Source organism: Lissotriton vulgaris, chromosome 4_1, assembly GCF_964263255.1.
Source record: "Lissotriton vulgaris chromosome 4_1, aLisVul1.2, whole genome shotgun sequence".
NCBI classification, from domain to species: Eukaryota; Metazoa; Chordata; class Amphibia; order Caudata; family Salamandridae; genus Lissotriton; species Lissotriton vulgaris.
The window spans coordinates 542,971,842-542,990,964 of record NC_141691.1 but is presented as its reverse complement, the minus strand read 5'-3'; the positions used below and the strand labels follow the sequence as shown (position 1 = coordinate 542,990,964).

Sequence of the window (19,123 nt, the reverse complement as noted above, 5' to 3'; positions counted from 1 at the left end):
ACAAAGCTGACTGTGTGAGAAAATATATAATATAATTTGCGTAAAGCTGTCCACAGCCAATTAAAAAACTGTCAATAAACGAAACCCTGAATCCGTTTTCTAATTCATGGTATTGTTTGTATCTGATTAAGCAAATAGCGCATCACTACTTTCAGAAATACCTCCATGCTTCTTCTCATTAAATGTTTTGATCAGGAAATCCCATATTTACATATAAATGCGAGGTGCTGAAAGAGCACGGTGGCTATTGTAGACACATAAAAACAATGCTGTTAATAGTTAACAGCGAGCACAATTAATTTTCTTTGCATTTAAAACTAGAAATGATGTCAGTAAAACCATGGTGCAGAGGGGAGTTAAGTTTACAGCCCATGCACTGCGAGGTGCTGAAAGTGCACTGCGGCTATTGTCGACACATAAAAGCAATGTTTTTAATACTTAACAGCGAGCACAATAATTTTTACTTCATTGAACACTAGAAATGATGTCAGTAAAACCACGGCGCAGAAGGAAGTTTGCAGACCATGCAAGATTTCCAATGAACGGAAATTGCATTGAAAATGCAATAGGGCTGTTGGAGTTGGACCTCTTAACATTGTAAATGACAATGTTTTTTTACTTATGGGATGCCAAGAAAGTGGATTTTAGGAAAGGGATAAAATTTAGGTGGTGGGAGAGTAATTGTAGATGTGCGCATGAGCGTATGTGTAAGGGGAGTTAAATAGTATGTAGGAGAGTTGTGGGATAGAAGGGAAGCGGTGTGGTGATTTGGTGGGGCAGCTAGTGTTTTATTAGTGAAGCAAACAAGGTAGGAAAAAAGTGGAAAACAAGAATGAAAAGAGTATTTATGTTCTTCCCCGATACCCCCTTTGATGGACACCGCAATGGTTCACCTGCAGCTGAGAGAGCTCACATATGGTGCAGTGCAGCTAGTGCTGCACAGCCCGAGTGACAGTGAAGAGTGAAAGATAAGAGTGAACAGTGAAATAAGGAAGTAATCTGTAGAGGGCAAGCTGTTTGCCTCAGAAAGTGAATGTGGATGTTTGCAGGCCCACTGAATTAGCTTTTTTTAAAAACCTATTTTCATGCATGGTGACAGCGGCGTGTTGCAATCGCACGTGGCATTTGGCTGCTTCTGTGAAGTATTTACACGCAGGGGGAAAGTTTGTTTGTATTACAGCAGGCCTACTTATTAGGCCCCGAACTCCACCTTGAGAGAGGGGGCTGTGATTTGAAAATGGCAATTGGGTTAAAGAACGCACTGCCCAGATCTTGCTTTTTGTGTGAAATGAATTGAACTGTGGCGGCTGAGACATTCACATTTTTTGCTAAATGTGGCCACAAATGGCGCAGGGTGTTAAGAACGGGGCATGGGGGGCTGCCACCACTTCTGTTATTTGACACCCTGCTGTTATTTCTTCAACAAGAGAAAGAGAGAAAGGGGGGGGGGCGAAGGAGCCAATAAAGGTCCAGTGTCCATGCTCCTAAACCAAATCTGTTCACAAAAAGAGGACAAAGTTCCTATACCAGGGTGCAAAAGTCACCCGTGTAATATGGTGCAAACAGTCACCCATACATTAAAAACAGTAAAAAGTGGGGAAAAGTAATTGTAGGTAAAAAGTACCCTGATAAGAGAGGGAAAGACATTCTACATCCTCTGCTGCCCTCACACACCCCGGAGAATGTCATGCTTCATCATCGGACGTTTTGCTCCTCGTAGGGCCGGCGCTGCAATTCCCTACGGGTCCCCTGAAGGGTCACTTTATCTGAGATCTTTTAGAGGATTAGCCGGATGTTGCATGCGGGTGTGAGGGGAAGGGTAAGGGAGGGTAAATCAATGATGTGCAAACATAATGGTGTAGTAAAATCAAGGGTATGGAAGCAGCGACAAAATTGTCTAGCTAACCCATGGCAGTTGTTAGTACTGCTTAAAAATTGACTGACCCCACAAGGCCCACTATGCCTGGGTGTCACTAGTCGTGGTCAACATGTTTCGCGCCTCTATCGCCCGTAGGTCATTGATGCTTCTTCAGGACCAAAAATAAGAAGATCTCCGATAAAGTGACCCTTCGGGGGACCTGTAGGGAATTGCAGCGCCGGCCCTACGAGGAGCAAAACGCCCGATGACGAAGCATGACATCCTCCGGGGTGTGTGAGGGCAGCAGAGGATGTAGAAGGTCTTTCCCTCTCTTATCAGGGTACTTTTTACGTAGGATTACTTTTTCCCACTTTTTCCTGTTTTTAATGTATGGGTGACTGTTTGCACCCTATTACACGGGTGACTTTTGCACCCTTGTATAGGAACTTTGTCCTCTTTTTGTGAACAGACCCTGCTGTTATTGCCACAATAGAGCGTGACTGTGGCACTAATTAAGGTGCACTTTGTTAAACAGTGAGGCGGAGGATGGTGGGAGGGCAGAAGCATCAACGGCGAAAGCAACCAGGGACATGCGCTTGCGTGGAAAGGTGGTGGGAGTGTGAAAGAAGGGTTGGCGTAAAGAAACCTTTTTTAAAAACAGTGGACAGAAGCGGAGGCAAGAATCACAGTGGGATTGTTGTCAAACTGGCTCACTCCGGGTGTGCTGAGAGTTCAGCGCATTACAACACAGCATTTGTGTCGGGGGACTCTTTAGTACAGGGAAACACTGCATTTTTGTAGGAGAATGGTGGCTTGGTGTAAGCAGCAATACCGGAAAGAAACCAGGGAAACACATGCCAAAAGACGACTGCTGCAGGGGCTGTGGGGGCTCAAAGGGTAGGGGAGGGCTTATAACACAAAGCAGAAAGGAAAGCAAAATGGGCAGAAACAGAGACGGACCAAAATCATCAATAAAGATAAAAAAGTTCTCACAAACAGGAGATAAAAAGGCAAGCGCAAGTACACTGTACTTTACCGATGCTCCTGAGCGTTGAGAGAGGAAGTGAGTTATCTGTTGCGGGAACGAGACAGGAAGCAGCAAAGAAAAGCGACGCTGGGATGAGCCAATCGGAAGCAGGAGGCGGGAATAGTGTAATTGTATTGATTACAGCAGGTCTTGCACACAGCTTATGCATGCTGTCAAGGTACGGCCTAGTAAACGGTTTAATAAAATTTGTGACATGAGTAATTTCCAGGACCACAATAAATGTGCACAAACTTCTTTGTCCATTAAACATTCTCAAAGTTATCACTCTCCACGAATAGTACTCATAACTTCCAACAAGATTTCCAGTTACTTTAAGCTACACATTTGATGCATTTTGATTTAAAAATAATAATAATAATAATAATAATAACAATTACATTTAATCTTCGTGTCCATAATTCTGTATTCACATGGCACCACACAATAGGGTGGGTCGTTTAAACACTACATAAATGCAACAATATATATGCATAAAAATCAAAAATGGACTAAATAACTTATAGAAAATGTGTAGTTTCTTGAATAATCAATGCCTACATATCTCACAGCAAAGAGACTTTCAAAAAGAAATTCACAGGCAATCTATTAAGCCAAAAGGTAAGTTGTGCCAGGAAAAATGACTGACCAGTAAAACAATTAAAGTTATCAGGGCAATAGCTCAGAAAAGAACAGGTTCATTCTTTACGAAAAAAATACGGAATACTATTGAACTCCAAACTGGTAATCCATAAATATATTAGTCGAATCAATAAAAATGGTAAAATCTACATAAGACTCCTCAAATCATAGCAAACACAACGGAATGAAATGAAGACCACGATAGGATCAACAATAATATGAACAAACCTAACTCTCCCTTAACTATTAACCAAATAACAGTACTCTCTTACAAAAAATGACAACATTATATAGCCAGGACAGTAGAGGGCAGTCCCAAATTCGTCCACGTGATCACAATGTTCAAGAAAATAAAATAGCTTAACATGAAACCACGTGTAAGTTTCACAATTGATTATCCAGATCTCTAGGCGGGTAACATGTATAATCTTGTGAAAAACAAACTATAATTAAGTTACCACAGTAGAAACAATCACATGTATGAGAAGCACCACTCGAAAATCAACCCGTAGGTCATAAAAAAGGCATAAAAGAGGTAAAGCTAGCTGATAGCCACTACATAAATAATAAATATGACGAATAATTGCACCAGTAGGCAATTATCAAGATTCCAAAGTGACAATGACAGAGAGGGAGGACTAACCTTCTAAAGATGAATGGGATTGGGCAATCAAAGTTGATCTGAGTAACATCAAAAGACATTCTAAATAATGCATGAAAATCTTGTAGGCGCTCCATAAAAAGTCATCAGAGATTATCAGTTAAGCATATTATAAGTACATGATCTACAGAATACATCTATGCATCGACGTGACTGCCTAATGTTGGCAGTGTAGTTCATTTTGAAGACCAATCTAAAAAATTATTCAGATTTGTCCCATATTAGCTTACTAAATGTAATATATATTAGCTGGTGCTAGGCACTATTTATAAGTATGTTTCTGTGCATGTTTTGAGCTTTCAGTTTTTAATCAGATAGACGTATTAAACAAATTATTGCTGAGACACTTGGTTTTTCTGAAAGTCTGATTTTTTCATTTGTTTAACTGATTAAAACACTTTTTTAAAGTATAAACTAGAATAACTCTATTCGTCTCTAGATGGTAATATCAAAGCTGTAAACATGTAGGTCATGCTTCAAAGTGGGAACTACTATTATATTTGGCATGGTGTAGATAAAGTTGTTGACTGCAAATCATCTGCAAAACTAAATGTTTCCTAGAGAGCTTTTCAAAGGGTATGAGTGAAAATAAAGACAAACTTCTCAGTGTACGGACCTTAAGTTGTGTGTGAGAATCTTGATGCCTTGCCCTGTAAAACACTTAGGGCTCAATTACGAGTTAGGTGGTCCGCTACTGGGGGCGTGGCAGCAGCGGTCTCCCCACCATCCTATTTCGGTGAAGGCGGTCTGACTGCCATTGCCCTCTCACATCTGCCAGGGAACTGCTGTTGACCGGCTGTGTTGAGCCAGTCAGGAGGCATCAATATGCTTGGCAGTACCACCTGTGTGCATGCACCCAAGTTCCTGCACGGCATGGACTTTTCATTCCATGCCGTGCAGGAACTGTCTTTGGTGTTCCCATCGTGGTGCACATTTTTAGAGGCACCACCATGGGACCGCCCAAAAAAATGCCCGCCAGACAGGAGGAAACTCCAAATATGGTGGGAGGCCCGACCACGGCTTTAGCAGTACAGCCCCGGCACCGCACCACCAAAGTCGTAATGAGCTCCACATTTAGTAACGGTGTTGTTCTCTTTGATGGGTCACCAAACATCCCTCGAATATGAAAGACAAGAAAGCTCTTGTTGCAAAGAGTAGAAGCTTGGAAGTAAAGAAACACTAAAATATTTATTATTGATCTCTCCAACAGTCATCCCCACCTCCCTGTCATTTGCCAAACTCTCTTCAAATATGAAAAACTTACTGTTTTCTAACACTCTTCCTAATGCTATTTAGCCCATTTGATATAGAAAAAAACATAACTCATTCTAATCAGCAGCTCCTTTACATATCACCCACCAATATCAAGAAAAAAGATTTAATTTCTGTCTTTTTATCACCTCTCTTATGCCCCCTTTCCAATAAATTTCCTCAGATAGCTCACCTATGCATCACTTTTCCCCCTCTTCAAGTCCATGCTGCCATGCCTCGTGGATAGGATAGATTTTGTTCACATATTCTTTTAAGCCTACCACCTCCCAGCTCTTCATGAACCAGAGTTGGGAGACACAGCAAGTAAATCCGACAGTGGCACCAAGCACAAATACTGAGGTAGCCAAAAGACCAGCCACTGCCAAGCCAATGCTCATCTTTGGTGAAACAACCATGGTGAAAACCAGGACACATAATGGTAAAACTGGTAACTTCCACATGCATCAGGTTTGTAGATCATGAGACATGTGTGGCACAAAAAGATGTTTATTTCTGTAAAAAGGCAGGCACAAGGACTGATCGTGTTAGTAGAAAAAAATATACAATTCAGGATGTACGGCAACACCTATTTCCAACGAGGGATTCCAAGAGTGTCATAGCATGTCATAGTGAAGTTCAACTAACTCATAACACCAAAGCGGAAAACACCAATTTCTCCATGGTAAACGCATCTGTAGTTCTATGCTCTGAATTTTCACCTGCCTCCCTTCTTTCCCATGAAGCATTACCAAAGATCAGTAGTGTAGGGCTTCAGGAGACAAACCATGACTAGCAATACCAAAACACAATATACACCCAATGACTGGCAATATACAAAATACATTATATACCCAATGAATACATCTCTCTTTAGTCCTCTTTTTGTGAGTGCAACTGTCACAAAAAATATTCAAAACACATTGTGTTGATTTACTCTCAAGATCTGCTGTTTTTCCCACAAATTCAAGATGGCTGATGAAACCTATTCATATATTGCCTGGTGCTGGTCTCTTCTCTTGTTGGGCATCTGGCAAAATGTGCATTTTGTCACTTGAGCAAGAGGTAACAAGCAGGTCACTGGTTCACATTGGAACACGTCTCTCAGTGGTTTTCATCTTGGGGGTTCAGTTAATGTGATTCCACAAAGAATGCCTGATTGTGGATCAACTAGGGCGAAACCTGTCCTAGGCTGCCTGTGTTCCAGTTTGGGGAGTCCTGGCATGGCAGTAGGGGCTGAACTGTTCCTATTGGAGCTGTGTCATGACAGATTTACATACAGCTGGGGCGAAACTGAGGTGACATGGTGTGCAAAATATTAATAGATTGGGATGCGGCCAGAGCGATTACCAGCGTCTGTGATAAATTCAAGCATTCCATCCATCACTGATTTGTACACCTATTGTACCGCCCTAAGAAGGTGGGGTGTCCCCTACGTAGGACCCATGCACACTGTGTCACTGGAACCAAGCTGTACCCAGCTGATGAGCTCTTACTAGGGCAAAACCTGTCTTAAGTTGCTTGTGTTCTGCTTCAGGGAGGCCCTGACTTGACAGTTCGGGCTGGACTGTTCGTATTGGAGCAGAGTCAAGACTGATTTGCATATATAGATGGCTACAAACTGAGTTAGCATGGTGTGCAAAAAATTAATAGATTGGGATGCGGCCAGAGCGATTACCAGCGTCTGTGATAAATTCAAGAAATTCTATCCATCACTGTTTTGTAAACTTGCTGTATTACCCTAAGTGGATGGGTATGCCCAGACGCGGGTTTCATGCACACTGTATCAATGGAACCAAGTTGTACGGGTGAAACCGGTCCTGAGTTGCTTTTGTTCCAGTTTAGAAAAGACCTGGCTTGGCAGTTTGGGCTGGACTGTTCCTATTGGAGCAGAGTCAGGACTGATTTGCATAGAGGTGTGTCCAAACTGAGGAGGCATAGTGTGCAAATAAATTATGGATTGGGATGCATCCAGACTAAATACCAGTGGCTGGCATTAATTCAAGCATTCCATTCATCACGGTTTTGTATAATTACTGTGGATCAAGGCTGACTAGCCAGATCGAATTATTGGTTAGGAGTACATTGGACCAAGCCCAGAACCGGATTAATCGGGTCAGTTCTCCCGACTCCTTCATTTCTAGGAAGCGCAAAGTTAGTAGGTTCTAGAAACTGGAAGGGTGTGCCAGCAGGGTGAGGTGCAGAGCCTGAAGGATCTTTTTTCCTTTTTACACAACGAAGGTCTGTTTGGCCACTGACAATATAGTAACATGCATTCAGTTTTGTTATTCACTTCTGTATTGTCACTATAGCATAACAAGTGCCTGGTGTCTTCTTTCAACATCCTCTCTGGGGTCTCATTCTCTCTTAGCAAAACCTAAAAAAAACATTGCCTTTTCACCGCATCCAAACCCATCTTTGTTAAACTTCCAAAACAATTCAGATGATACCTGGTGACCTGCTACCCTCTCCTGCAACAGATCCTGCGGAAGACGGTGCCCAGAGACTCCATTCTTCTGTTTCCCAATGTCCTAGAAACCCAAAAATGGAATGTCAAAGAGGCAGGAGGCGTGTGCAAATAGCAGGCGATATGTAGAATCTTGAGATATTGCATTTAAAGCATGAGGAAAATCTACTGTAAAGCACTGTGATATTATATAAAAATAGACTGTTATGAATTGAACTGCTGCAATGCAAACATACCACATTTGCCTAGTGACTCCTGCCCTCTTTCCCATGCTGGGTCATTCCTCATGCTGTCCTCTTTCCTCATGCTGTCCTTTGTGGTGCATTAGCCAGATTGAGATGGCAAACTAGGTTGTCCGTGCTCTGTTAAAAAAGTCTATGTTGATGCTGTAGATATATTTTGGATTCTGAGATGCCTTGTGATTCATATGGATATACAGATCATTGAGATCGCTTCCTATGCAGCTTACTTTGTTCAAAACAAAAAAAAAACAATTCTTTAAAGCCCAAGGGATTTGTTAGGTGGCCACTTGCACCACTGCTCACTGCTGATACTTCCAACTATAATAAGATGTGTCACTCCTTTTCTTCTCTCACTTTCTGTGACATATTTCCTATGTTACTGCTGTTGCTATGTAGAGTCATCCATTGGTCCCAAACCAGGTTTGTGTAACACTGTAAAAATATTGATCAATACATTAAATTTCGCCCTTCAAACGAGCAGTGCTCCATATTTATGATGAGACAGATTAATACAGAGTTCTGGTGTGAGTAGCTTGTCCATTTCTATGTTCTACTGTAGTCTGTTAATCTTAAATGCAACCGTTTCAAAAGAAAACAAACTACAAGTATCAGTCCAGTTGGAGTTTGGTGATCACCTTAAGGTGCAAAGTGTAAATGTAAATGTAAATGTGTTTCGATTTATATAGCGCACTTTAACCCAGGGGCCTCAAGGCGCTTGCTTAGGGAACCCGTCCTGGTATTCCCCTGTGAGATACCCCGGCCGGGTATCCACAAGGTGAAAGCAAGGCATCCCGCCGCGAGGGGCCGTAGTGGAGATTAAGCAAGCTATTGCCCAGAGTCGCAGAGTGTGACCCCGTGAGTCGAGTAGGCACCAGAGCGAGAATTGTCGACTCCGTGGAATTTTGAGCCCGAGACCCGCCGAGGCGGGGAATCGAACCCTGGTCCACGGCCGATCTCAGCTTCTGGGTCTGCCGCCTCTAACCACTGAGCCACGCTTCTCAAAGGAATGCACAAACCATGCTTTTGTGTTTTTCATAGCAAATTGTACAGAAAATACATTTGGAAATGAGTGCATATAGGTCCTTGAAGTCCAAAAGGGCAGTAGCCTTGTTGCACCATTAATACACGATTGTGATAGCATGGCTGCAAAACTAAACTGGGGACCAGCCCAGCATTTAATTGGCATGGAATTGCAAGAATGAAGGCTGATTGGTGCTTCAATGTGTATTAAACATTATGAAACGAGAACTGTTGCATAAATGTAAATGGATATCACATGCTGCAGAAATATGACTGAAAAGATATTTGGATTCATTAGAGCCCTGCAGACAGAAATATGGCACCAGTGAAAGCCGAATAACCGTAATTGCTCGAGGAAAAAACTATAAAACAGAAACATTTTAGGACTTGCACAATTACAATTCCTTTTCCAGCACAAATGGTTTATAGGAGGTTTTTATTGAATAGGTTCTCCAATATTATATATTTCGTGTTCATGTAATGATGGAAGGTAGTTAGAAATAAAGGCCAAATTATTGTAGCATCACAGTACACAGTGATCGAAAAGAACACCAAGAATGCCCTATGAAAGAAGCAAAATGCCCTGTCCTCATTTTTGGCACTAAGCAAACTTCATCTTTGCTGCTACTAGACATGTGACTCTCAGAGAGAAATGTTATTTATGTTCAAAGACTTCTAACACTCCAGAAGTCAGAAGAGTTCTAAATGCCACCTTTCTAGACTCTTTGAGATACTAGTACAGTTGTAACTCTATTGTAGAATAGTAAGTGGCGCACACCGTTTATTACAAACACAAAATTCAAGAAAATGAAGTAAGATAGGACATACAAATGGGGTCTAGAACACAACCAGGATTTAAAGGTTGTTTGTGATGGATGAAACGAATGTTATCTGCAAACGAAATGTATTTTTCTTGTCATTAATAATGTGTAAAGCCTACGATAAAACATAGCACATAAAAAATGAAAAATGTATAGGAGGAAATCGTACTTAATTTTTATAGGCCTAAAGGCAAAATAAAAATGTTGATTTAAGTTAGCCTAGCTGTCGATGCCATGTAAACTGAAAAATAATGTATTAACATGGACAGGCTTGATTTTTACATTGAATAGTTGTTTTTTGTGCTATGTTTTTCTCTCTTTTTGCAGATGTAATTTCAAAGACGGCAACAAGAAGAACAAGGGGCACCCTACTCACTAGGAACCAGGGTATGTCATGTGTAAAAGAAACAACGCTTCCAGTGGAAAGTTGGGCTAATCTATAATAATAATCAAATGCACAATCACAAAAACGGGTTAAGGTGATGTTAGAAAAAAAGAGGGCCTTGCATACTTTATTTTCACATTAATTCTTTTTATCAGATTTGTAAAATTTAAATTGATATATACACAGACCAAGAAAAGAAAAAAAATTATAATAATTCAAAGAAGCCATCTGTTAGCTAGTGAATAGGCACTTGTTTTGTATTTGACCACTGATGGGGAGGTTCACACCAGGAGGAGAGGAGGCAACAGGAAGAATGAGTCATGAGAAAAACAGTCTGGTCTACATAACACCAGCGATGTAATTTTTCATGTTCTAATGTCTATAGGCTATTGTATCAGTCTTGCAAAATGGGGAGTTTGCTTATTCCAAGGAGTTTACTCAAATTCTATTGGAAGATGCATAAGATGAATGGAAAACAATGTTGCAACATAGAATATTGTGAGTTTATATTAGTGCGTGTTCCTAGAGTAGCGCCAGATTTCCTTCCCCAACTCCGACTACAGGCTCGCCTTTGAGTTTCTGATGCCTTTCTTCATGAGAGGTTCATTTACTCAGACTTTATTGATGGTCTGCTAGCTTTTGAGCTGAGAATACACCCCAGCTTATTATGCAAAGGCTTTATGCTTGCGTATGGACCCTTGCATCATAACTCTTCCTTTGGCAAATAGACTGACACCTCTTCTCTCATTATTCTAATTTACTTTAGATTAGGAAATTGATTTTTATGGAAAGCGCTTGTATTATTGCAATGTTAACTGTATTTTTAACAAATATTGTATTCTATTTTATAATCAAATATCGATTGATGGATTATAATCACTTTTAATGTTGAAATCGAAATATTAATTCTCAAAGAATAAATGATGAAAGACTAAAAGAATTGAAAATAAAACCCTTTAATTTACATTAATTCTCTTTATTGACTGTATTAAAGGTAATAATTGTTTCTATGTCCTCGGCAGCGGCTACCCCATGTCCCGCTGCTGACTGCTGAACTGGATCCTCCAGCCCCCCCCCGCCCCTCACAGCAGGCGCTGGCACTCTGAACGCTGCTGGAGCTCCGTGTACAAAGCAAAGTGCACCAAAATGAGGTGTTGACAAGCAAGGAAAGGCAGAGCCGGTGTCATGGTTAGCGGATTTTGAAACTGTCACCTTGAACCGCAGTGGTTTGATGGTGCTGGGAAAGTGACCTGAAGGAGTTTATGGAGGAGGCGTGATGAGACTTGGAGAGTTGTTGCTGCAGTTTTCCCCAAAGGGTTTTTTTTTCTCTCCACTCCCACTCTTTGCCCAGTGGGCTGACCAACTTTCGTTAAGGCAATGGAGCTTGGCAGAAGTGTGGTGTCTGCATTTTTTGAGGATTTTGAGGCAAGGAGACTTGGTTCCAGCGGTCTCTAATTTTTGGGAAATTTATGAGGCAAAGAGACTTAGTTCCAGCTGTTAAGCTTTCAGAGATTTACCGAGGTCTCCTCAGTTTAGAGGACTGATTGCTACTATTCAGCATTAGTCATTCTTTTAATCCTGTCCAGCCACTAAAAGAAGAGGGAAAGGGGACAGTGGAATTTTTTTTCACACAAGCCTGGTTCAGCAGCATTAGAAAAAGCTTGCACCTCCTTTTCAACTTCTAATAGCTCACAGAATTAATCTCCATCTCCAGCCTCTATTCCACTGATAATGAACGCGGGGTTGGATAAAAATCTAGAGAACTAGCCTCTTCAAAAATCAAAAACCTTTCCTTTGTTCACAAATGTCAGATATAAGCTTTCTAGCAAGGAGATCAGAGTGGGAGTATCGCCACCGATTACAACACTAATATTATTAATAATAATAGGGTCCTGAGACCCTCAAATCCAACACCTGAGGACGCTGCTCATAACGTGTAAGAGAAACCGGATCATACCCCTCTAATTGTTTCAGGATGTTCGGGAGCTTCAGATGAAGTTTTCTTACGGCTGTTCGCTAGATCAAAGCACCAATCTCAGCTTACAAGCGATAGCTGCTCCTGAACTGAATATTCACTCACAAGCATCGCTGATTAAAAAACCTTCTTTGACTCAGGAGCTCCTGCCAGAAGCTTTGAAAAAAATACTTGATACAATTCTGGTGAAGATCCGCAGTCTAAAAGTCCAGCAAGCTTTGGATATGGGGCTAATAAAGCAAAGGCTTACTAAAATGGAGGAGACCTTATTGGTATTGCCAAACCAGATACAGGCAGCGGAGCAAAGAATTTCGGATATTGAAGACAAATTGGTACTCTTGCAATCCCGTACCACACCTAAATTTGCAAAAATCACAGAACTGGAGCTAAAATTATAATCAATGGAGAATCATGTAAGACGTTCCAATCTTCAATTTACGGGAATACCGGAAGGAAGTGAATCCAAGGGTCAAATACAATCAGTTCCTCAGCTTATCAATCAGTTGATTAAAGATCACGTTTTATCATCTGCTCCTGAGGATTTGACAATCATGCGGGCTCATCAAGTTCATTTCCATCAGACACCTGGGACCAAATATCCTCAAACTATTCTGGTACACTTTTCCAATTTTGGATTTAAGGAACAGGTCCTCACTAGAGCAATCCAACATAAAACTTTCACAGTCTTACAAAAAGCCTCTTTGAAGTTTTTCTCCAATCTTTCTGGGACTTCAGCGAGGCAGAGAAAGGCGTTTCAATCAGTTGCCTTTGAATTTAGATGCATTTAACCACAAGCCTCCTTGGCTCAGTCTTCAAAATTGAAGGTGCTTTGGAAAGGACAAATTACGATCTTTAATGTTCTCTCAAAAGCACAGGACTTCTTAAAAACAATTCAAAATTAGAGATATATATAGTGTCGTATTACTTCTTTTTTTCTCTTTTTTCTCCCTTCTGTTTTTTTTTCAAGTAGGGTTGGGTGGTGGTGGTTGTGGGGACCCGATACTGACAGTATAGGATGCATAGCATCCATCAGCCAGGGTTTCCGTGTGGCGTGCTGCTAGGGGGACACCCACCACGTGGAGTTTTGGGGTTTGTAGTAGAGACAAAATGAGTGAACTACTTTTTGATTGCATACATAAGTGTGTTTTTTCCTATTTCTCTTAATATTTCATTTTATGTGTTCTGGTGCGATGGAAGCTGTTATTTCTATTAGGAATGGATAGCATCAAACTAATTTTGTGCAATGTGAATTGGTGGTTCAATTCAAGAAAAGCAGGTGCGTTGTTAACTTGGTTGCTTTCTTTCTCCCCACAAGTGCTTCGGCTAACTCGTCAGTTCATGGAGTTGCTACTATATTTTCTAATAACTGCAATTGCCAAGAATTAAAAGTTAGTCGCAATGTTCAAGCCCGCTGGATTTATGTACAAATTAACCGTAGTGGAATATTTTTGGATCTCTTGAACTATTATGGTCTATATTTGATGACATTTCAGCTTTACTTCAAATCTATGATCTATTGGCTGTCTCTAAGGGCTCTATAATTTGGAGGGTGTGGCTCAATGGTTAGAGCGGCAGACCCTGATGCAGAGATCTAGCCCGGGACCAGGGTTCAATTCCCCGCCTCGGCGGGTCTTGGGTTCAAATATTCCACGGACCTGATAATTCTCGCCTCGGTGCCTATTCCAATCATGGAGTCCAACTCTGCAACTCTGGGCAATAGCTTGCTTAATCTCCACAACGGCCCCCACAACGCTAAGGATGCCTGGCCTCCACCTTGGGGGTGCCCAGGAGTGGACGCCTGACAGGGAAAGTCAGGAAGGGTTCCACAGTGGTATTCGTACAAGCGCCTTGAGACCCTTGCGGGTGAGTAGTGCGCTATACAAGTATCAATTTACATTTATTTTTTTACATTTATAATTTGGAGGGGGAGATTTTCACTTTATTCAGGATTTTTGACTAGATACTTCCAATTCAGCTCAGAAAACTAAAACCCAAATCAAATAAATGTAATAATATGATGAAAAAGGATTTGACTTTGCTGAATCTGTGGCATCGAAGTCATCCAGGGCAGTCAGATTATACATATTATACTTCTAGATATGAGACCGACTCTCAAATAGATTTTTTTGATTGATAATCTGTTATCCAGAAGTAAGACAGATCATTTTGAATGCCTTTTCTGACCATTCAGCTATTTCTATTAAAATCCATATGAAGGGAACACATCCTCGAAATATTAAGCAGTGGTGCTTTGATGAATCTCTTCTCGAAGATGAGGAGTCGATTGCTGCAATGCAGTCTTTTATTAAGCATTTTTTTTTAAATTAACGAGAACTCCGCTCCTATCTCCTCTGTTTGGGAAGCTTTTAAAGCATCCTTTAGAGGACAGGTAATAGCATATACATCGGCGCTGCTTGAAAGACGCTCTAAGGGGATGTTTTCCCTAAATGATGAGGTTGAAAAAGGTAAAGTTAATTTAAAGACAGCTAGGTCTGAATGTCAAAAGATCGTTTTCCTTCAAGGTTTAGCAGTAGCTAAAGATAAACTCAGGCAATTTTTAAATCTTCAGGTAATCAAGGTGAGTAAGGCCAATAAACAAAAACTTTATGAAGAGAGTCAACATATAGGACGCTATTTGGCCTGGTTAACAAAAACTCAGAATAATAAAAAATGCAGTTACTCGGATTAGAGATCCAGTCTTGGATACAATTGTAGATTCCAAAGAGAAAATTGCAGGGTTTTTTTTTAATGGCATTGTAAAATGATTTATGAGGAGAAGCAGGAAATTACTCAAGCATCATTTATATACTTTTAAGTATCTTTTGAAATGCCCTCTATTTCTAAGACTTTGCAAAATTCTCTTGATAAACCTATTTCACAAGATTAAGTCAGCAATGTATTGAAATCTATAGCTAATGCGAAAGCCACAGGTAATGACAGGATCCCTGTTGAGGCTTTTAATACCTTTGAACTCTTGCTTTTACCATTTCTCACTAAATTGTACAGTCTGATAAAAAATGGTGAACCAATATCTAAGAACTTTAAGGAAGCGTCAGGGTCTGTTTCTCAAGAAAGACACATATTCTAACAATCCAGTATGGGTTCATATGGACCCAAATGTCTCTTGAATATAGATTATAAAATCTTTGTGAAAATCTGGGCAGTAGTATTGACTCCGGTTGCACAACAGGTGGTCCATATAGACCAAACAGGTCTTATTCGAAATATATCTATGGCCTCTAATACATATTTTTTGACACAAGCAATTGACTACCTGTCAGTCAACAAGGTTAAGGCAGCAATTTTAATGCTTGATGCAGAAAAATCATTTGACCTTGTTGACTGGCAGGCATTGTTTTTATATTGTCTAAGTTTGGCTTGTCTGAAAGCTTGGTTAAAATGAAAAATGATTTTTATTCAGGCTCAGAGGTGAGAATTTTGATTAACGGAGAATAGGCAGGTTTAGTCAAGATCCAGTGTGGGACAAGACAGGGATGCCTGCTGACCCCCCTTTTATTCTCACTTTTTATAGAGCCACTGGCAATTAAAATTCACAATAATCTCCAGATAATGCCTCCAAGAGCGGCCATGGCAAAAATGAAATTATTTGCATATTATATCATTTTATATTTATCAGCAGAACCATCTAATATTTTAAATATTTTGAATGCATTTGAGGAAATTGAAGAGTTCACACGTATAGGTGGATATAGGCTAAATCAAGCAAAGACGGAGGTGCTCTGGTTCAATTCCCTATCAGTGTCGCTGCCGTTTCTTCCTCAGCAGAATATATCCAATCCTATTAGATATTTAGGTTTATATGTAAATTGTCATTATGAACATCTTTTTAGACCTAATTATGGAAACACCCTGTAAATAGTTAAGATGCTTTTAGATAGATGGTCTCTTCTTCCTTTAACTTTAATGGACCGTGTATCATTGGTTAAAATTGACATTTTGCCATTATTTGTATTTTTATTTACTCATCTTTCGATTAAAATTCCTAAATCATATTTAACTGAAGTACATGCATTATTCCAGAATTTTATATGGGCACAGAACCAGCCCAGAACTTCTTTAGCAATTTTACAACTAGAGACATCCATGGGGGACTCGCCCCCTCCCAATTTTCGAGCTCTATCACCAGGCTGCATTATTGAATTTCCTGGTTCAGCACTCATCGGCAACATCAACATTTGAGAATGTATTCTCAAACATTATAGTGTAGGAGAGTGCAATCCAATGACCCATTTTTCTATGTTTTCCCAAATACCCAAAAAAGTTGAGATACAAGGCATTAGTTGATTTAGCTTGTCGCATACAAGTATTTTTCAATTTACATATAATTCCTAGATACCATCTATATTAAAAAATATTAAAAATTTGTGAATGTCAGCCCTTCGGCTTGCAGCTCTCTCGGGGTCTGTGAATTATGGAAGGTGGCAGGTTTTGAAAACTTAGGTAATTTTGTTTTTATATCTAATTTGATTACCAGCTAGATAATGTCCCTGCAGTTGTGCCCTAGATTTCCAGCATTGGCATTTAGTTGTAATCAAATATCGAGTTTTTTCAAAAACAAATTACGTTGTGACTTATAATGCAGCTTTAAATACGGTATATTAAAATAATTATACGTTTAGGGCCTAAATGGAGTGGGTAATTGGCATTCTTGCCTAATGTAGCTGGGTCAACAGAAAGTTCTCGATATCTTTTTTCCTAAACTATTAACAGAAACTGGCTGTAGTATTAGCAAAATGCAAAGTAGGAAATAAGGCATTTAGAGGTGCTAATTATAAAAGAATTCAAAACAACAAACAAGGGCTTTGACTCACCACCAGTAAAGCAGAGTCTATTACTAGAACCAACAAAGAGAATGCCAATACTGAGACCAGTTTTCTAATTGTTTCTTTACACATATATATATATGAAAAGTTCTTCATTTTGGTTGTGTTTTTTCAAAAAAGATATCGCACAAAAGAAATAAATAATGATGGATAAATTCCAATATTTGGCTAATAATCGATTGTTTGTTAGCTTTGAATATAATTTGGTTTGTTTTTGAAACTGGTCTCAGAATTATAAAAGAGTGGCCTATTTTTCAAAATGGCTAGTCTATTATACACCTAAAAGACTGAATACATTCCGTCCGGCCTCCTCTGAGTTTTATTTCAGAAGTGGGGACCCAGAGATAGGGTCTTGGAACCACATTTATGTTTTACCGCCCCTGGTCTGGTGTTATTTCATGGTTTAATCAATCTCTAGCTCTATCAGTCCACATTATTTCTACTATTAAAACAGCTCTTTTTGGGTGTTCAATAGAGGTCCAACATTTGTCTAAATATCAACAATACTTTTGTTCAATAGCTATTGCAGTGGCCAGGTCTCTAATTCTACAAAATTGGAAGTCTGATTAGTCACCGTTGATTCAGCAATGGCAAGGAAAGATGGTTAAGCCATATATTTGGGAGGAAGCATATGCCAAGCGGATAGGGTTTCTTCGTAGATTTGTAGCAACCTGGTCAGTGTTTTTCAATAATGCATTTTAAAATGCTCATCGTCACCCGCATCCTTAATGGGTTATGAAGCTAGCTTATTATTTAAGCGATATTCGACTATTTGCACTTTATCTCAGGGTATAAACAAGACGCTGCTATAGATATATTGGATATATTAGATAATGGTTATTGTTTTTTTTTGCATAGGTTATGCCCGATTCTGTATTGTTAGCATTTTATTTCTATCGCATTAGCACATTATTCATGTATCTATGAATCGATGGTTTCATTGGTTATATGCTGCTGTGCTTCTTATCTCTTCGATATTCCTGGGTTTTCAATTTAGCACTTAATTGATAATGCATCAGCACTTTATTGATGCATTCTATTCTCTAACCGGTAAGGTTAGTACTTTAGACCGATTGCACTAGCAATTTATCAATGTAATTATGAATTGATTGTCAGATTTGACACAAGCTGCTTAGTCTTTCTTGATATTTTTTGATGCACTTCTAGCACTTTATCGCATCACACTATTTCTGTACCTATGTACGCAGAAATCGATTGATTGATGTAAGCTATATTATGCTATTGTGCTGTTTATCTTTTTTGTTGCAAACCACTCAATAATAAAAAAAAATGTTGCTATGTATTTATGCAGATCACTCTTTACTTCTTTGACGACAAAGGTCCATGTGACCAGTGGCAGGGGTTATTTACTGATAAATATATAATTAAATAGAATTGCCTGTGCCTTCATCATAAAGCAACAAAGGAAGAGGGACATTGGTGCTGCTATTACAGGTATTTGGATGCATATATAACAGTGATAGCAAACCTTATTAGTGTAATTTCCACATTTGATTCTCCAGCTAGGTTTGCACCGCAACATTTAGTGGTTTCATTTTATTACATTTAGATAATACATTGGATATGCATTGGGATAACTCAGTGATTTCCCCGTACCAGTCTCTAGCCCTGAATAAATTCTGGCGCCACTGCCAGATGAAAGAAATGCAGGCTACAAGCTCCTTGAAGAAAGGAAACTAAAGACCACTTTCTTGAAGAATTCTTACAAATATTGCTTATGTCCTGTTGTGTGCTTGCAAGGAGTAATGACAAACAATTAACTCATCCACCCACATAAATACTCCCAATAATGAAAACATAACACTTTTCTAGACAATCGTGTCAAGGGAAGCCTATCCCTTGATACACTATGCTTCTTGCACCCCAGCTCATGCTTACTGATCAGTACTTGCATCTTTCTATATATGGTTATATA

At 39.7% G+C, this 19,123-nt stretch overlaps 1 protein-coding gene across 1 annotated transcript in view; it reads right to left on the bottom strand.

Annotated features, from left to right (window-relative positions):
• LOC147722214 (rho GTPase-activating protein 6-like) overlaps positions 1–19,123 on the bottom strand; it is a 787,911-nt gene that overhangs the window by 675,054 nt on the left and 93,734 nt on the right. Inside the window, exon 2 of the mRNA XM_086964682.1 lies at positions 7,884–7,964. Coding sequence (XP_086820808.1) covers positions 7,884–7,964 — 81 coding nt within the window. The remainder of the gene's footprint in view (positions 1–7,883; positions 7,965–19,123) is intronic.